Genomic DNA, 19,562 nt, shown 5'->3' on the forward strand with positions numbered 1-19,562 from the left:
TCATAACATGCTCACATAGACCGAGCAGATACTGGAGCTACAACACTGACTGCATCATCTTCAATATGCCATGTGGCTTTTTTTTTTTTTTTTTTTTTTTTTTTTTTTTCAGAAAGAAAGAAAGTAGATTGTTGTTGTTTCAAATAAAAGAACAAAAGACGAGTAATAAAGAGAGAAAAATGAGCAGCCCAGTGAAGTTGTTTCAGGGGATATCCGTCTCCTCTGGTAAATTTGTGGAGAGCGTATCGAACACATGAGTCCGAGCAGAGCAAGACGGCATTTAATTAATACCGTCTGACAGACGTCTTCGGATGCCGCAGCCGCAAGGGAGACTGCCTGCGAGGAATCAGTGCGCCATCTTCACATTGTGCAGCGACTCACTGACAAACACATAAAACGAACACAGACCAACGCACACTCTCTCTTTCTTTTCAACAGACCTCCTCCAGCAGTGGAGTCATCCTTCATCTATCCTCCACCCCTGGCAGCGCCCACAGCTGCCACACAGCCAAGTATCCAATAATTTGTCTGTCCATCACCGTTAGCATCCACACACACAACACACTTCCGGCCGCACGCCTCGAACAGATGCCGTGACACACAAGAACAGCTGGACATGCTGTTAGGAAGTGTTTTATTGCCAATTGCATTAAAAATGACATTTTTCACTGGTAATGTGCTCCTGAAAGTGTGTGTGTCTCACAGACTAAAACCTCCTTTTACAAACAGTAATTATCAAATTACACTGTTGTCTGTATTTTCCTGTTGAATGCTGTTGCTGCAGTGTAAACTGATGCGTTTTCTGTACTTTAAAGTATCGTCTAGGGATGGACATTGCAAACTAGCTCGGGCAATAAATGCTGTGGTATGTGTTAATGCTGTGTACTGTACCAGTCCCTATACGAATGAGCATTAAATAAATAAATAATTGAAAAGTGTACACAGTAAAAGAAATAGTCTGCATCGACAACATCAGAGGGTTGTTACTTTTTTCATCAGCTTTGAAAAGCTGAAAAATACCAAAATGAAAGTGTAAGGAAAAGATTAAACAGTTTGCTTGCCCGGTAACATTAGCACGTCTGGTTAATTAGCCTCTACATTAGAAGTCATCATGCGTTTAACTTTTGAAATACAATTTGAATATTCATAGCCTGAATTTGTCCGTGAGGGAGGATCTGGTACGTAAACATTTGTTCAAGGTAAGTCTCTAGCAAGGTTCAATTTATAAACCGAGCACACAGATTAAAAAACAGGCAAACCTTCTCAATAATAAATGAAAAGATGGACAGTTCAGTACTCACCTACTTTACAGGTGTTTTAGTTGACAGATCAAACCCGCTTTATTTATTTTACTACATTCAGTGGAGCTGAGGTCAGTAAATTTATTAATCTGCTCCCACTGATTCCTCCATACTGTCTCTCTACCGTGGCACCCTGAACATGCCCAGAGGACATCTTTACTCATCTGAGGCCACATTCACAGCCATTTGGCAGAGATTAGAGAAAAATATTTATTTTTTAGAAGTCGATTGAGTAAAGAGATTGTCTTTAACAATGTAATTCAAGTTCTCCTTTGAGAGGTCCTGCTGTTACATGAAAGGAGATTTGGGGATTAATCTATTCTTCTATGTTCTCCAGGATTAACTTGTCAAAAAAGCACATCTCTGAAATCACAAAAAGTTTTTTGTTCTTCCTACAGTTTCTTCATGGTAAGAAAATTTCACGTTGTCTTTCTTCTTGACTGTGATGCAGTCTCTCTGTCTGTCCTCTTTTACTTCTCTGTGCACCTCCTACTGTGATGAAAGACTTATTTTTATGTCTGTGAACTGACAGCGCACTGATTTATGAACAAACACAGGCAGAGGGAGAAACGCAAAGTGAAACATCCACTGATTGATTTAAAATGATCAAAATGAGAGCATCTATAGCCCATCTGCTGATGAGTGATGGAATGAGTGAGTGACTCTAATACTGCCCCTGTATAAATAATTACCACCCAGAGTGGATTATAGAGATGGCCGTAAACACATCAGTTTCAGGCCTGCAAGATTATATGAAAGCAAATCATGGCAAAGGGGGATTTTGTGAGAATGCGTGTGTTTACGATGGACATGTCTTTATCCATATGTGTATCTGACTGTGTGTACACATATCTCTTACGTAACAGCTCTGCCTGCATATGGGTCAGAGGCAGCAGATCAGCATAATGATGGCGGCAGCATGAAAACGAGAAGAGGATTGAAACCAGGAATACAGAGCGAGAGGGAAAGCAGGTTGGCGTTGGTGTTGTGGTCTTTGCTGATCTGTGTGTGTGATTGTGTTTGTGTTTGGTCGTGTGATCACCGTCTGTCTTGTACTGCCACTTCAGTAGGAGATTGATTTGTAAGAGCCGATGGTGTGTGAGGATGTTACATGTTCATCATGTCAGATTTGAAAACGATTTTGAAACATGATGTTGTAGTGAGATAAAGTCAGAGGGATCTATGAGGAGACTGGTGCTTTGTTTTCTTCTTGAGTTCTGAAAACATCTTTTTTTTTTTTTTTTATCATTGAAGGTCCATTAATTTTGTTTCCAATTAAGCAACTAGATTAACTAAACCCGAAATACAAGTGGCCCAGCTCTTCGATTTGAATTATTTAGTATTGCCAATTTATTTCAACCCTGAGGAGCAGATCAGGGTTAAATATCTCGCTGCAGGATACTTGAGAATGTTTGGATTTAAGGGGAATTGAATCAGGCCTCCTAGGATGGATTTAATAAACACGAGTTTATCCTGCAATCCACGTGTTTGGCTCATTTTCTAAATGCGAGAATGAATATTAATTTATAACTTCTTGAATGAGTTTTTGAGCTTTAATACATGGAAAGCATGATTGTTTTTTTTTGGTTTGCATGAAACTGCAGAAATAGTGTGCAGCAATGTGTGTACAGCTGCCAGATTCAGAAAATCCAGTCTTCTTCACTTTTGTAAACATATTACTGTGTTGTCGATTTAATGGTCATTCCCCCCTCCCCACATTAATCTGCACTTAATAACCCATACTGACAAAGTAAAATAACATTTCTAGAAAGTTTTGCAAAATAATTAAAATCGAATAAACATAACGAAATGCCGTACATCTCAGTGCCTCGAACTCACCGGTGATAACCAGAGTGTGTATGATGCCGGCCTCATTGAGCATCCGCTGGACGTGGTTGTTGTACAGAGTGAGCGCTTGTCCTTTCCCGCTCTGTGGGTTCACCAGCAGCATCATCCGACACGGACAAGACAACTCGCTCATCAACAACCCTGCAAAGGAGAGAAAGGAGAACATGTGACAAGTGGCTCTGTGCACCTGTGTGATGGGCTCCATCTTACTCTCGTGCACTCACACATACACACACTTTTGGAATTTGCATATTAATAAATATGTATTGTTTTGGCACATAATGTGAAAGCCTCACCGCTCTTAGACCAGCTACATTTCAATGAATGCTTTACATTAACATCACATTCTTCAATGTCTTCAACTGCACCCGCTCAACGCTGCCTACTTCACATGTACAGAATATGCTAATTGTTTTAAGTTTTTAATTAATTTTTTTTAGGCGCAACAGAAGAAATACAAAATACTCTCAACAAACTCTTGAGTCTTGGCTGATAAACAAAATAGTTTCAAACTAACTAGTGCAAACAGACTGTGAACTTTTAGTCCGCAAACACGACAGTTTCAAGATATTACGGCATCATCTTCAAACATTTGACACTGGACTAAAGGTGACTCCTGAAAAACAGACCTTGAAACTACTCCTGAGATTTTCTTTTCACAGAAACACTTGACCGTCTTAAAATGCCTGTTCATCTATCCATATAACAGTATAAATATAAGGAAAGGAAAAGGATGCCTAGAAAAAGAAAGACCCATTACCAGATTTCTGAATATGAATACTGGCCTGTTGAACAACAATTGAACCTGCAAAGTTTTTTTATTTTGTTTTTTGAGCAGTTAGACCGACACTGCTGTGAATGCACCGACTCCGTACGAAGAGAGCATGCAGCTTTTGTTGCAGTCTAAGTCTTACAGGTCGTAAACACAACCGGCACAGCAGCACTGAATGTTTCTGTGGAGGAGAGGAGCAGGACGGCGGCCTGGGACCATATTCAGAGATGGACACACAAATTGGACCTTTATCGCTCCTAACCAGCTGTGGCAGAGCTCGTATGAAGAGGAGAGAGGTGCAAAACGTTGGTGCTGAAATATTTATTTAATTCTACAACAAGAAGGAACCACGACAGTACAGACCTGGATCCAAGGGGATAATACAATGTCTTCTGAAATTGAAACCCACACACAGAGGCATAAACCATTCAGTACAGACTGTTGCTTTGAACGCTCTGCACGTAATAGCGATATTATGATTGATTTATTAGCCGATAGTTGCAGCCTTTTATACATTTTAATACAATTGTTCTGCATCAGCTGATTGTGACAGTGTTTTGTAAATTTGGTGTATTTTTTGATGTGGTAAATGTGTTGTGTGATGTTTTCAAGTAAGTGTTGCCTGATCTTTTGTCAACATTATTATCTACAGCTGCTGCTTCAATAACCCAGAAGCAGTTTGATTTACGTTAACGTGTCCAGCGTGTAATTTTTTCCAACCCTCTGATAAACTGACATCATGCAAAGGACTGACAGGAGATTTGTAGACACAAGCAGAAACAAAGGTCAGTGGCCAGTTACACACAATCCAACACACACACACACACACACACACACACACACACACACACACACACACACACACACACACACACACACACACACACACACACACACACACACACACACACACTGAATTAATCCTACTACATGGCTTGCATCTAAAGATGGATGAGTACAGAAGCAGCAGACTCTTTGCTAAACTGCAGAGTTGATGCAAATCAGTGCTCTAAATATCTTGTTGATCAAACAGATTTCAGAGGGTTACACAGATCTTACAAACACAAATCCCAAATCTTTTTAAAAGACTCTGAAGACGATGGTCTCTGAGGCACAGCATGGGGCTAAAAAAGAGAGGAACTGCTGCTGGCCTTCTGTCCCACAACGTCTGAGGAGGATTCATGAAGGACTGCGAGGATGAGCGGCTTGTACTTCACCAATATATTAGACTATAACTCAATATCTGAGATGAGACAGGGAAGACTAAATGAACACGTAAGTATGATATGAGCTGGTGGTTGTGAGTCAGAGGTGAAAAGGAAGATAAGCAGAATGCATCTTAAATGTTATAGAAAACATTATTATAGAAAAAGTTCACCCTCGCACAAATTTAGAGCTCTTCTTCTCTCTTAAAACGTGTTTTTCTGTAACAGTTCAGGAGGGAAAGAAGTCGAATAAGAGGAGAGAGAATTTTGACAGGAAGCCATCAGCGACTTTGACACTTTGTGCAGTAGTGGGATGATTTTACAGAAAGGTAACAAAAAAAAAAAAAAAAAAGAAGCTCTCTGTTGTAGAATTGGCCCAATCTAATGAGATTGTTTTCTGTGTCATGACTCAGCCCGATAGGCAAACCCCTGCAGTGATATTCCTCATGGTGACTGATCTGACTTTGTTTTGCACTTGACAGGATTTAAAAAAAAATCCAAACAAGTATGACGGCTGATAAATGAGTAACGATGGGCAGGAACAACTGAAGAGCAGAAGCTGCAGTGATGAGTAATTTTAACTAGTTCAAAACCAACAGGTTTCATTTTCAGTTGCAATTACAGTGATACAGCAGGAATGCAGAGAAACAGGTGAGAGCAATGTTCCCACACTACGCCATGTTATGGCTCCGACTCTGTTCACCTCAGTCACTGAGTCTGACCGGCAGTAAACTCTCCCGGCTTTTTGTTCTCCAACGATCCTAAACTGAAAAGCTGCTATCGCCAAATACTTTTAGTTGTTTGTTTATTAGGTAGCCGTAACTAAAACTTGTGCAGCAGGTTATAATGTTCAGTTTTGTTTGCCTCTATGATAATTTTGAAAACTGGAGTTTGTGGTGCTGTTGAATTGTACTGCATTATTGCTCGTTAACGGGAGGCAGTATGCACTCGCAGATGTGGAGCAGGGGGATCAGTTTGGGGTGAGGTGCTTTGCTTAAGGGCATGTCAGCCATGGATGTTGAGGAAGAGGAAAGCGCTGTTCATTCACTCCACCCGTCCACATTTTTCTCCCCTTCTCAATCCAGTGACGGGATCAAACCAGCAACAGTTCGGTGTGACTCTTAACTGCCGCACCAGTATAAGTGTGACACAACCATCAGCCAGATGTAAATCACAACTCGCTGTATTTTCTATGTAATTCATCGTGTCAAATCATCAAAGTCACCTGGAATAAATACTGAGAATTGCAACTAAAACTTTACTCAATTGATCAATTAAGTTTCGGGTCATTGGAAGTCTAAAAACTTTGGAAAGTTTGATATCAGCTGTGTGAGGCTGCCGAGCTCACAGTGAAGATCCTAACATTTACTATCACAAGGGACAGCTGAGGCTGATGGGGATGTCATTAAGGTAGTTAGTCATAAATTAAACGATTCAAACAATTACAATTTCAACATGATGATTGGCACTATATGGAAAGGCTAGAGATGCAATTATTCCAATGGGGTGTCAGTATGAGGATCTGTCTAAATGAAATGTAATAGCAATCTGTCCAACATTTCATTCTGAACCAAAACTGTCACCCTCACGGTGCCACTGGTGGAAATATCAGAGAGCTGACAGTCAGCTTGATTCATTATCTGGGGGTCAAGAGTGTCGCAAATATCCTGTCAATCCATCTGAAAGGTGCAGAGATATTTCAGTTAGGAGCAAAGAAAGTTTAAATATGCTGTATGTTAAAGCCAAAAAAAGTGCAATACAGTAGTTTAGTTTATTGACATGATAATAAATAATTGTGCGTAACATTTATAATTGTCTATTCAAAATTTGACACACAGAACAGGTTGGTTAGATCTGCTTTATAACTAGAACAAAACTTCACATGTCCTTGTATCATTTAGACAGAGTCATCTCCAAATTGTAATGACTGCACTCCTGAGGGAAAGCCACAGATGTGCCCTCACGACTCAGCTGGGATGACAGCTGGCACTGAGTGCCCTGACCTTGCTTCGTGCGTGTGCCCCATCACCCACACGGCAGTCCTCGCTGGCTAAATTCAGTCCAATGCCACTTCCTGTATGCCACCCCTCCCCTGCTCCAAACATTCCACCAAGCACTATCTGTCTCCCCGTCTCCGTCCACGCCGCGGGTTTCCTCTGTCATTAACTCTGCTGCAGCGGCGTCACGGCACGCAGCCAAAGCATGACATACATCCAACGAAGGATGCAAAGGGGTGGAGAGAAAACCTGTTTTACAATGCAATATTCATTTTCACAAAAATAAAACGGATGATGTGTTTGATTTGCGTGTTTGGGGATGAGTGAAGTCCTGATTATCATCTGATGTAGGTTTGACACGCACACTAATTTAGTGTCGTTAGTTACTTCATCAAAGATTATGACCAACAGACAGCACAAGTCAGACAGGCATAATTACCAACAGTTAAAAATAGTCGGAAAAAAGTCCATTACTGTCTTTGATGAAGTGAAGAAGTGGATGACCCGACTAGAAGAAGGAACAACGAGCAGGCAGGATGAAAAAGATGAAAACCAACGGCAACAAAGCTCTGCTCTGCATCTCAACTATGTTCACTTGATGTGTGATTACAGACGTCTCATTTGCTCTCTTCAAACCAACAGCACTGCCCCAGATCTTAATGGAATAATCACTACCGAGGTATTCGCCACAGGAAATAGCAGCCTAAATGAAAGGGAAAACCCTAGAGCCGGAAAAAAAACACATTTTCCGGAAAGGTTCCCTATAATAGCTGTCTGGGTGCGTATGGAGTCTGAGAACAGACGACGTTCTTAGTTTTGTGTGACAGCCCTCCTCTACGTTCAGCACAGTGTCAGCTTCTATTAACCAGACGCAGAGATGACGGTTCTGCTGTGAACTTCAAATGCACTTCCTCCAGTTTTCCTGTGAGGAAAAAGGTGTTTCTTTCTTCTCTTGCTCTATTTTTTTATTCCAAACCCCATAAAACAGAAATCGTTTTTGAATTTTTCAATACCTTTAAAATTATATGACACGCATTGTATAATTATAGTGCTTCTATTTGTTTGTATTTAGGATGTAAATATGTTTTAGGGAAATTCCACATGTTGCATCTTCATTATTAAAACAAAATAAAATCCTCCAACCTTACATGGTCACTTTCTGTTTGAGTTGTAATCAGTGTTCGACAACTCACGCTGACTCTGCGATGACTTGTGGGCGCGTCAGTCAGTCGCACTTGTGTCTCCTTCAAATCAGCTCCCCATCAGCAGCAAAGGATGACACAGTATTGTGATTAAGAGATGATGTCGCAGTCTTGATAAAAAGAACTGCATAAGTGGCAGGCTTTCATCACGCTGAGCTGAGCCTAGCCGGCAGAAATTTGCAACTCACATGAGACCAGTCACACTCTGTCAAAATTTTTAATCATTGGGGATTTAAAGAGAGAGAAGAGACATCAGGACACATCTGTGCATTTCATATGTAGGAAAAGATTACTATATTTTATTAGTGTATTGTTCAGACCATAATTATAAGCAGCCAAGTCAGAAACACGTTATAATTCTGGGTTGGAGATGGGGTGCGCCGTATTGTATCATTCACAGTGATACTGTGGATAATTTTCAATACGATGAATACAATTTATATCATGATCACAGCAATATTCCAACTTGTTGACGTAATAATGTCATACTGTTACTCTGTCTAACTTCCACACAGCAATAGCACGCGTGGCTGACAGCACAGAGGAGCAGCTTCACCAGTGTGGAGGTGGTTTGGTTACAGTAGATCAGATTTATCCAATTGAGTTCTCTTTATCTACTTTTAGGACTTGTGTGAAACTCTGATGATGTTTTACGTCATTAATGCAGAAATGTATAAACCTCTAAAGGGTTCACAAACTCTTAAGCTCTGTAAGCTCTTCTGTAACTGTGAAGTGTTCTGGGCTGGTGATTTTACATTCTTAATCAAACTGAATTAAATAACAGTTGTAACTCTTGTAATGGATGTTAAAGGCATATCTTTTATTCTTCTATCAGGGGGAACGAGAACCCCACTTAATTCCCACCAACAGGTTTGTGTCTTTCTGCTGCTGCTCAGTGATGTGAGCTCTAAGCTTTGACAAACAGCCATTAGGAGGAAATCCAGTTTCCACATTTAAGGGATTAATGGATTAACATGTATTTGACCTGGTACTTAGGGTCCCAGCCCTGTGGAATATGACAGATATGTCCAATCACAAACTACTCAATGCTATCTTTTTCTTAGGCCACTTAAGGACAAAAGTCTGCTATTCTCTTTATCTCATCAAGTCTGATGTGTGTTGAGGTAATAATCTTTGTATATTATCAATATTCAAAGAAACGTACACCATAATCACCAAAAAAAACAGAAAAAAAAATCTGAGCCACATCAGTGACTAAAGTGCAACAAAAAAAAAAGTGGGAAAATCCCTAGATTTTACATGTTGCCTTTGAGTTACAGCTTCTCAGTCCAGCCAGATGTGCTGAATTCGTGAAAACGTCCCTTTCTGTAGATATAAGACTGTCATTTTATAGCAGCTCAACCGAACACCACGAGCACACTGCACTTAACTACATACCGAATGTAACCTCACGATAGCAATTTAGAGAAGCAGCACAACGTGTGGGGTGCATCCATCATGATTAGAGGTTTAGGATGATCGCATGTTCAGATGTCACATGCTTTCTTTGGTTCTTCTCAGTCCAGACATAGAGAACAGAGCTTTACATGTGTGTGGACCTGACCATGTGCCAATTATTACATTATGTCATGATGCATTTTTATTTTTGTATTGCTGGTGTGATTTGACATATCTCTGTTCAAATTACTGCATGCACAAGTGGTATCAACCTCACATCTTCCACAACTCTACATATTGTACTATATTGGGATGTAGTAAAAAAAAATAAACGACCATTGGGTAAAAACTACAAAGTCTGCGACAATCAAGTGGCAGATTTTTGTCAGTCCATCAAATCAATTTGTCTTTAAAAGCACATTTATTACTTCCTTTGTCATCCTACACCAAACTATACTTCATGATATGAAGGTCTGCAAAATAAATAAAAAATGTTGCATTATTTTAACAATTTTTTAATTCTCTCATTAACTAAAAAGTCAGTTTTGCTGTTTGGGTTTTGACATTTTAATTTGAAACTTTCCAGGCATCACAAAACTGACAAACAAACAAAAAAATTTGCAGCTGAATCACTGGCTGCACCATTTTAAGAAACCTCATTTTATCTCACTGAGTCTAACTGCCGCAGAATTTTAGGTGCAGTGAGGTGATAACTCTTAATGCTGTCTGTAAATCAAAGAGTGAGAGCTGCTCAAGCACACGAGCAGATTTTTGCTGAGCCAGAACCACAAAGGGTGTGGAGGGCGGAGGAGGAGGAGGTGGCTGTGGCTGGCCTTCTGTAGATCTAAATTAAGGAAGGCCGAGAGTTTACGGCATTGAGGTTTAAATTGAAATCATCCTGTACTGTCTGTTGCCCATACAGTATCCTCAGCTTGGTTATACAGTGATGCATGTGTTGCGAAACGGAGAGGAAGGTCGGGAAAACACAGAAAGGATGTAACCACCGTCTGTCTCTCTGTGGAACGATATGCGGTCCATATGGGTATTTTAGGCCTCTGAGGTCAGATTAGGTTGCTGCAGGAAAACAAATGCTCAAGTGAAAAACTTAAGCCGGTGACACCAATTCAATGTTCAGCTCAAGTTTTTCTTTTATGGGAAAATGGAGCTTAAATTATTTATTAACGTCATCCTTGCTGTCACTTTGTCCGAGTGTCTCCTGCAACTATTTGTTTTAGATAAAAATACAAGCAAAGAGAGCAAAACCTTACTGCAAAAAAACAAAAAAAAAAAAACAGCTAAAAGCTTTTCTTTGTGTGTGTCAGTATGTAGAAAAAAATGCATTTCCCACCATAAAAAAGCCCAACCACATGTTCCTTTACCAGGCAGAGGCTGACGTACTCTAAGGTGAACCAGCTGCTCTGTAGGCCAAGTCATCAATTAGTGGTTGTTGTTGTTGTTGTTATTGTTATCGGGTTATAATAGAATAACTTGAGAGGTCTTTTCTGAAAATAAAAAATTGGGTGATCACAGATTGCTCTCGATGCCTGCTGAGGGGAAAAAAAATTTCCCCTCGGGGATTAATAAAGTAAATACATACCTACCTATGTAACGTACAGTTAGTCATCCTCTTGTTGAAGATGTAGAAGCCGAACAAGGTCTGATAGAGTTCTCTAACCTTGGAGTGTAACTTGCCATTACTCCATTGTTTGGATTTGCTCGTGCTGAGACAGTGAAGGACGGCATTTCTGTTGCAGACATAAAGCTGCTGTGAGCCCCCAGACATTACATTACATTTCATTTAGCTGACGCTTTTATCCAAAGCGACTTACAATAAGTGCATTTCAACCATGAGGGTACAAAACCCAGAACAACAGGAATCAAGAGCAACAGAGACCTCTAGAGAGGCTGAATCAGAGCTCTCGACAGGACATCAAGCTCTATATGTCCGACGAGGAGGAGTCCTGAGGGACTAACTACAACCGGCGACTACCTATTATTATTCAAATATGTGGCGTCACTCGAAATAATCAGGAAGTGTCATTGTTGGGTGTTCAAGACGGATTCATCAGAAGGGTGTGACCCTTGACATGACGGTTTATCACTAAGCTCCTCTTTTCAAATACTAAATGTTGTCATGACCAGCGCCTTATTATTGGTGTGCACTCACCAGACAGGTCACGCTTATCACACACAGACGTCCAGCATGACAGACTTCGGCTCTTAAGCTGTACTGCATGTGAACACGTGTAATAGAGGGCATGTTCACATGTGCACCAGTGCCCATATAAAATGGAGTAATCAGACAGAACTTCATTACTAACATGGTTTACATGAACGCCGCTCAGCTGACAAAAACAACTGCGCGTTGAAACGTTCCAATCAAAAGTTTGGGCATATTTGCTGGACTGTTTCTTTTTTGTATTATTATACTGTATACGAATATTTAAACATGCTACAAAATAGAATATGATAGAATACATACAAAATAAGCTGCAATTGAGTGGTTTTATCGATGTGGGCCGAGTAGAGCCTACTGATTGTAAATGCTGTGGCTCACTGACACTGATGAGATTTACTCCTGCATAAAAAAAAGCAAACGTTATGTGTGTTAAAATGTAAATGTAGTGGTGTGGAAGAAACCTTAGTATTGCAATTTTGCACTGAATGACGAGGCATTTTCCAAATGTTGACGATATCAAAGCAATTCTGTCAGTGACATAAAAGTATCAAAGCTCGGCAGCTAGCCCAAGTAACATCCATCTCACAAATTAACTAAATGATTCTGATGTTGACTGAGTCAAAATTGTGACTTTAGTTTGATTGTTTTTTAGTCAAATAAAATTGACCATTTGGCAGGCTTCCTTTTCACATTAAAAATAATCACTTGTTCACACAATATAACACAAACCCATTATTTCTCCTGGCCCTTCTGAGATGTATAATAGTGCATACCGACCATTTTCCTGGCTTCAACTGTGCCGCGGCCAGAGGTAATGTATTAGTATTATCATTGACTGGCTGAGAGAGGCCTGGATTCTGCTGCTAAAAGAAGCAACGCCAGCTCCCCTGAGATTGTCAAAATAAGGTGCTTCTCATCTGACTTTCCATCAATGCTGTTTCCATGGTTTCTCACTTTCACTATCAGCCACATTCAGTAATATTGCATTAGCACAAATCCTGATCCCTGTGATGATTCAAAAGCTACTCATAACAAATATTAAACTAAGTGAGTCACGACTACACCACCTCCACGCAACACATGCTGGTTTCAGTTAAAGGGAACAATAGTTCTACACATACAGTCACTGATGATGATGAAGGTCTCACGGAATAAAAATTGAAAAGAGAGGTGACGGCCGTAGCAGAAGTATAAAGCAAAATCTCTGCCATGTACAGGAGGATGAGGAAACTATGTTCATAGAGTCTAGTGCAGAGATGATGAAACGTCTGACAAACACAAAGCAAAGTCAGCCAAACAGTGTGGAAGTAGAAGTGACATCTACAGTGACTCGAGGAAAAAAACTGATGCCACTCTGCTGTGATGTAGCTCAGTGATGTAGCTCAGCGATGTAGCTCAGCCAAAGGCTAACACGGCACTGATATCCACTGACTACACTACTGCTACTGAGAAAACTCTTCTATGGTACCGGGGCTGCAAATTAATTGAAAAAAAAAGGGAGAAAAATACAGTTCCCCCTGTGCCTACACCTGACGTACATTTGACAAATGGGTGCTGTATGTCGGACAAGACGGAAAACTGTGAATGTTTTTTCCTTTACCAAAATTGTTCCAAAGCTTCATGAACTAAAGGATGCAGGACAGAATGTTTTACAGTCCTCCTGGAGCTGAATCTTTTTTCTTTTTTTTTTCCTTCAAACTGAATTTGATCAAAACTTTCAACTGATCTGGCAACACATAAGCAGTCCAATAATATATGGTGTACCTGTTTACAACCATGGCTACGCATATGATGGAAAAAATTAGGCCGAGTGTATGCTGCCAGCTCACTGTGCATCCTGGAGGTGCCTCTGAGAGATGAAGCAAGGTTTGCCAGAGCCAGTCCACATGGAGCCAGCAATGTCATGGAAGACAGAGTGTGTGAGGACGAGCTCGGTCTCTGCTACCACATAACCGGCCACTTACATTTTGTCAGCTGGGTGAGGACACACTGCTTCACATCATTCTGTCACTTTAGATAATGAAAAAGGTATACAATACCAGTGATGATGTATCTGGTAGGTGTTTTGTGTTCAGATATATTCTAACCCTGACAAATTGATTACCATGTACTGTTAATGTGCTGAAATTGTCTGTCATTGGATAGCAGCGGCCAAGTCCTCAAGCTAAATGATAACAACTGTGACTGCTGTGATCAATACTAGCATCTGCACTGCCTGCTGTCATCGCCTGACTTACGATAATGACAATGCTGTCGACAGATGGATTTAATCTTTCTATTGACAAGCTAGGATCAATACCATGAAGGAAAAACTTGAAAATGCAGCTGCTGGGTTGTCAAGTGTTGAATTGAAAGTAGGGATGAATTTAAGGGGAACTTGAGTCAACGGCCTGAGCGAAATGACCTAGAAGTAGTAGTGACTGACACGTGTGTCACCTCATCTTTTTAAAAGTTTCACTTGGACACACCACAGAGCCAACCACCAGCTGACCGAGTATATTCTGGCCATGCTTTCCCTGGGAGAAATAACTAACCTGTAATCAAGTAGAACAAAGTCATTTTAGAAACTCAAACAAAGCAAACTAACCTTTTTCACATCACTGTCAGTGAAAACTGCTTATTTGGCATTCAAATGAGAATATGTTTGAGAGAGAAATTGCAACAGCAGTACTGTAAAATGTTCCCTTTGCTTTGCAATGATCTTATCAGCTTGTGTTCAATTCTCTGAGCCTGAAAAATCTAAGTCTGAATCAATGTAAAATAACAACACCACAGGGGACAACTGGCAGCTTGTTGGGTCATGACTTTAACAGGTGTTTGGATGAATGATCATTATCATGCAAACTAGTATTGATGCCCTGAACAGTATATTTGAGTGAGTGTCAACTGGTAGAGCAAAGAGGCAACGCTGGGCAACTTGGTGTTTTTAAAGATACCTATCATCTGTTATAAAATATATCCAAGCAGATCAAATACTGATGCAAAGATCAATGAGATAGAGTTGGTGTGTCTTGGATAACAAAGTTTTTGATACAACACTATAAAAAGAATATTTGTGGCATATTACACCAAAACAGTTTAAACCCCGATGTGGAGTTACATTACATCATCAGCATGCCTCGACCTGTCAGAGGAAAATGGATGTGGAGAAAATAGATGTTTTCTGAATAATTCTGTGAGTAGACGAGACGTCAAGACATTGATGGAGAGGTCAGACAGATGACACTGACCTCATTTAGTCTAATAGTTTGGGTGCATAGCTCCCAAACATGATTTAGTATGGTTCACAAGGCCTCTGGCATAATGAGTAACTAACCGTAGACCGCTTTTTAGACTGAAATCATATCGCCACATTCCAGAGATACCGAGGACCCCTGCAGCCTGAATGAGCTTTGAAATGAATCCCACTAACCATGGAAATGCTCAGAAATTTGACATATGGGCAGGTAACCAGGAGTAGAAATATATGCAGCCCATATTTTTACTCAGCATTCCTGCTTATGTTTCACCTTGTATGCGCCATACTGTTCCCACAGTCACAATAAAGAAATAACCTCAATCAATAACTTTGGAAATGCCCATTCTACTTGGTAGGGCCCACACATGTTTTTAGGGGAGCTGCAACTACTGACTATTGTCATTATATTTCACAATATATATCATATTTCACAATTAATGAAATAATAAGGAACATCATTCAACTTCAAAAGTTCCCAAATTCCAAGCTGACATTTTATTGTTCTTATTTTGGCCAACCAACAATCAAAACCCCCCCAAAAATCAGTTTAATATAATTTATAAAAAAAGAAGAAAAAAAAAAAAAGCAAATCTTCACATTTGAGAAGCAGTAAATCAGCAAATGTTTGGAAATTTTGCCTCAAAAATAACCAAGTCATAAAACAATTTGCAAAAATGTTACACGTTCATTTTCTTTAGATTCAGTTTGTGTTCATCAAATAACCATTTCACTGAACTGACCATTTCTCCAAACAGCAATTGTCCAATCCGAGCTTGGCAACCATCACTAGGCACATCGGCTGGTTTAGTTTAGGATTTCTCTACATCCGAGATGGTGTGAATGGACTTCTAGTAAGAGCAGATTTCTATATGTGCACCAAAGCCACAAGAGAAAAAAAAAGTACAAATGGATTAGAAAGTAGTCTCGCAGAGCCCCAACTTTTTCCACCCCTGCTGGAGAGGTCACCAATCACAATCATTAAAGACGGCATTAAGCCCAAGATGCAGCAACAGTTCCCCTGCAAAATAGGGTCAGGAGGAGTATTTGGTGATGGGTAGGTGAGCCATGGCAAAAATAAAGTGCTAAATCACGGCAAAGAAGGAAAAGAACCAAGCAGACCTGCCCCGCTGTAAGAGCTACTCTCCATCAAAACTTTGCTATTTTAGAGTGTCGGCTGCTGCTCAGAGGTTGTCGTTGTTTCGTCTTGGAGGGGATTTTGAAACAAGTAACACTTAGAAAGAGAAAGGGGATGCTGAGTAAATATTAGGCCAATGGCAGGTTTATATCCCAACAATCTTCATCCAGTGAGTCACAGTAGCTAACTAGCTTGGAACCTTCGAAGTCCTGAGAGAACTGACCACATGATCACGTGTTACTTTAGAAAAGCACAAATTCAGGAGCGATGCGCTGCGTGTGTTATTAGAATTTAGGGTGAAAATAGCAGCTCTGCCTTTTATTGTGTTTACACGGCGGCAACACACGCCAGCATGTCAAATTTAAGTTCTCAGCTTCACATTTATCTCCATCTAAAAAGCCCTTTCTCTTGCTTGAATGAAAGAAACAGCCGGAAAAAAAAAAGTAATAAATCTGCCGGAGTTTTTAGTCAACTCAAGAAGCCAACTTTAATCAGCTAACCAGCAACAGTTAAAAAACTTTACGAGCTGATGAAGTATTGGGTTTTTGATTAGACGTGACAAGACTGCTTTTGTTTACTTCTGTAATCAATTAAAGGAGCCACTGTTTTAAAAATGACGATACATGCGGAGAGGTACATCTTTTATAAACGTGCCATACCAGAACAAAAATATTGAAAAGGTATAGCAACAGAAGAGTAACTCATGAGGCGTGGGTTAGCGAACGGTCAGGTGAACTAGTTCTAGTTTCCGGTTAAGTTCTTACGAGCCGGAATCTTTAATCAGGTGTGCAAAAACATCTACAAATACCGCAGCAGTTTTAAAAGCATTAGTCTGGATAAACTTTAATTGGGAGCGGTAGGGTTGAGCAGGTAAAGTGATGCAGACATTTGTGTTTGGGTCTCTGTCCCAAGGTAGCAAACTTGTCCCGTCGCTGTCTCGGGTTGTGCTCCAGGCAAGTCGAATCACAATATGTTTCAAAGAAAATAACACCGTCATGAGTTACTAAAAGTCTGCTCTTCCCTCCTCTGACAATGACAAGCAGCGCTGAATTTCAACATATTTTGTCTCGTTAAAAATAAATTTGTGCAAATGGGAAAATGCTAACTGGGTCACAGTGTGCCAGCAATGGCTGTGTGGAGGAAAAGTTTGAGTGAGAAGTTTTTCTCATGAAGCGGTACAGTTCGGTGAGGAGGACAAATAATGAGATAACTTCAGAAGTCTTCAATTATAGGACACCTCCTCCTGGAGTCATTTTATCTCTTGGTGTTACGTGAACTCGAGGCACTAATAACGCCTCGTGTTTCTCAGGTGTCCTTTATGTTCAATAGGTTTGTTTTCAGAGAGGATATACTGATATGTGACTCTTCATACCACACCAGTGCTATTGTTTTATTCATGACCAAATTTCATCCACTGTGGGATTAATAAAGTCTAAAATCTAAAATCTAAATGTAGGACGAAAGTTCATGACAAAGCAGAGCTGACATGAAAGACACAAAACTCCTGACATGATATGGACTCAATAGCAGGAAACGTGCCTTGTGTTTTTCAGGTTTCTTTTATAATAAAAAGGTTGAATTCTAGAGTTACCGAAATGTGACTCTGCTTAAAACATGTCCTGCTGTTTTATTCATTTAAGGAGTATGTTGAAGGGAACAAAGACAGCACTGATAAAGTGCCAAGAAACCAGTTCTGTGCAATACAACAGGAAAAAGATACTGTCCGCTAATTAATAGCTGCAAGGCAAAATTAACTGAGACAAGAATACACATAGAAAGGCAATCATGCCACCCTTAATAGTTGAAATTATTAAATATTCTGAATGACATTGTAATTGACATTTTCCTTAAATTCTAAAAGTTTCAACAGTTTGAAAAGACAAAAGTTTAGATCAGATGAATCATTTTAAGATTTTTTTTTCTTTTAAACTATGAAAATTCTCTTATTTTAGCTTCTTAAATGTGAATATTTTTTAGGTCTTTTAGTCCTCCATGATAATATTACAAAATTATTTTGGTTGTTGATAGTTTGTCGGGACAGTACAATATATACAGTGGGTACGGAAAGTATTCAGACCCCTTTAAATTTTTCACTCTTTGTTTCATTGCAGCCATTTGCTAAAATCAAAAAAGTTCATTTTATTTCTCATTAATGTACACTCAGCACCCCATCTTGACAGAAAAAACCAGAAATGTAGAAATTTATTAAAAAAGAAAAACTGAAATATCACATGGTCATAAGTATTCAGACCCTTTGCTGTGACACTCATATTTAACTCACATGCTGTCCATTTCTTCTGATCCTCCTTGAGATGGTTCTACTCCTTCATTGGAGTCCAGCTGTGTTTAATTAAACTGATTGGACTTGATTAGGAAAGGCACACACCTGTCTATATAAGACCTTACAGCTCACAGTGCATGTCAGAGCAAATGAGAATCATGAGGTCGAAGGAACTGTCCAAGGAGCTCAGAGACAGAATTGTGGCAAGGCACAGATCTGGCCAAGGTTACAAAACAATTTCTGCAGCACTCAAGGTTCCTAAGAGCACAGTGGCCTCCATAATCCTTAAATGGAAGAAGTTTGGGACGACCAGAACCCTTCCTAGACCTGGCCGTCCAGCCAAACTGAGCAATCGTGGGAGAAGAGCCTTGGTGAGAGAGGTAAAGAAGAACCCAAAGATCACTGTGGCTGAGCTCCAGAGATGCAGTAGGGAGATGGGAGAAAGTTCCACAAAGTCAACTATCACTGCAGCCCTCCACCAGTCGGGGCTTTATGGCAGAGTGGCCTGACGGAAGCCTCTCCTCAGTGCAAGACATATGAAAGCCCGCATAGAGTTTGCCAAAAAGCACATGAAGGACTCCCAGACTATGAGAAATAAGATTCTCTGGTCTGATGAGACCAAGATTGAACTTTTTGGCGTTAATTCTAAGCGGTATGTGTGGAGAAAACCAGGCACTGCTCATCACCTGCCCAATACAATCCCAACAGTGAAACATGGTGGTGGCAGCATCATGCTATGGGAGTGTTTTTCAGCTGCAGGGACAGGACGACTGGTTGCAATTGAAGGAAAGATGAATGCGGCCAAGTACAGAGATATCCTGGAAGAAAACCTCTTCCAGAGTGCTCTGGACCTCAGACTGGGCCGAAGGTTCACCTTCCAACAAGACAATGACCCTAAGCACACAGCTAAAATAACAAAGGAGTGGCTTCGGAACAACTCTGTGACCATTCTTGACTGGCCCAGCCAGAGCCCTGACCTAAACCCAATTGAGCATCTCTGGAGAGA

At 40.2% G+C, this 19,562-nt stretch overlaps 1 protein-coding gene across 1 annotated transcript in view; it reads right to left on the minus strand.

The window, feature by feature from the left end:
- The window catches only part of LOC138620191 (sphingosine kinase 1-like), a 35,936-nt gene that overhangs the window by 14,610 nt on the left and 1,764 nt on the right, over positions 1 to 19,562 (minus strand). The window contains exon 2 of the mRNA XM_069697169.1: positions 3,141 to 3,290. Coding sequence (XP_069553270.1) covers positions 3,141 to 3,290 — 150 coding nt within the window. The remainder of the gene's footprint in view (positions 1 to 3,140; positions 3,291 to 19,562) is intronic.

The sequence above is a fragment of the Brachyistius frenatus genome, unplaced genomic scaffold (assembly GCF_029030835.1).
Source record: "Brachyistius frenatus isolate BFR_SWC_R1_liver_20210118 unplaced genomic scaffold, ASM2903083v1 Contig_23, whole genome shotgun sequence".
NCBI lineage: Eukaryota > Metazoa > Chordata > Actinopteri > Embiotocidae > Brachyistius > Brachyistius frenatus.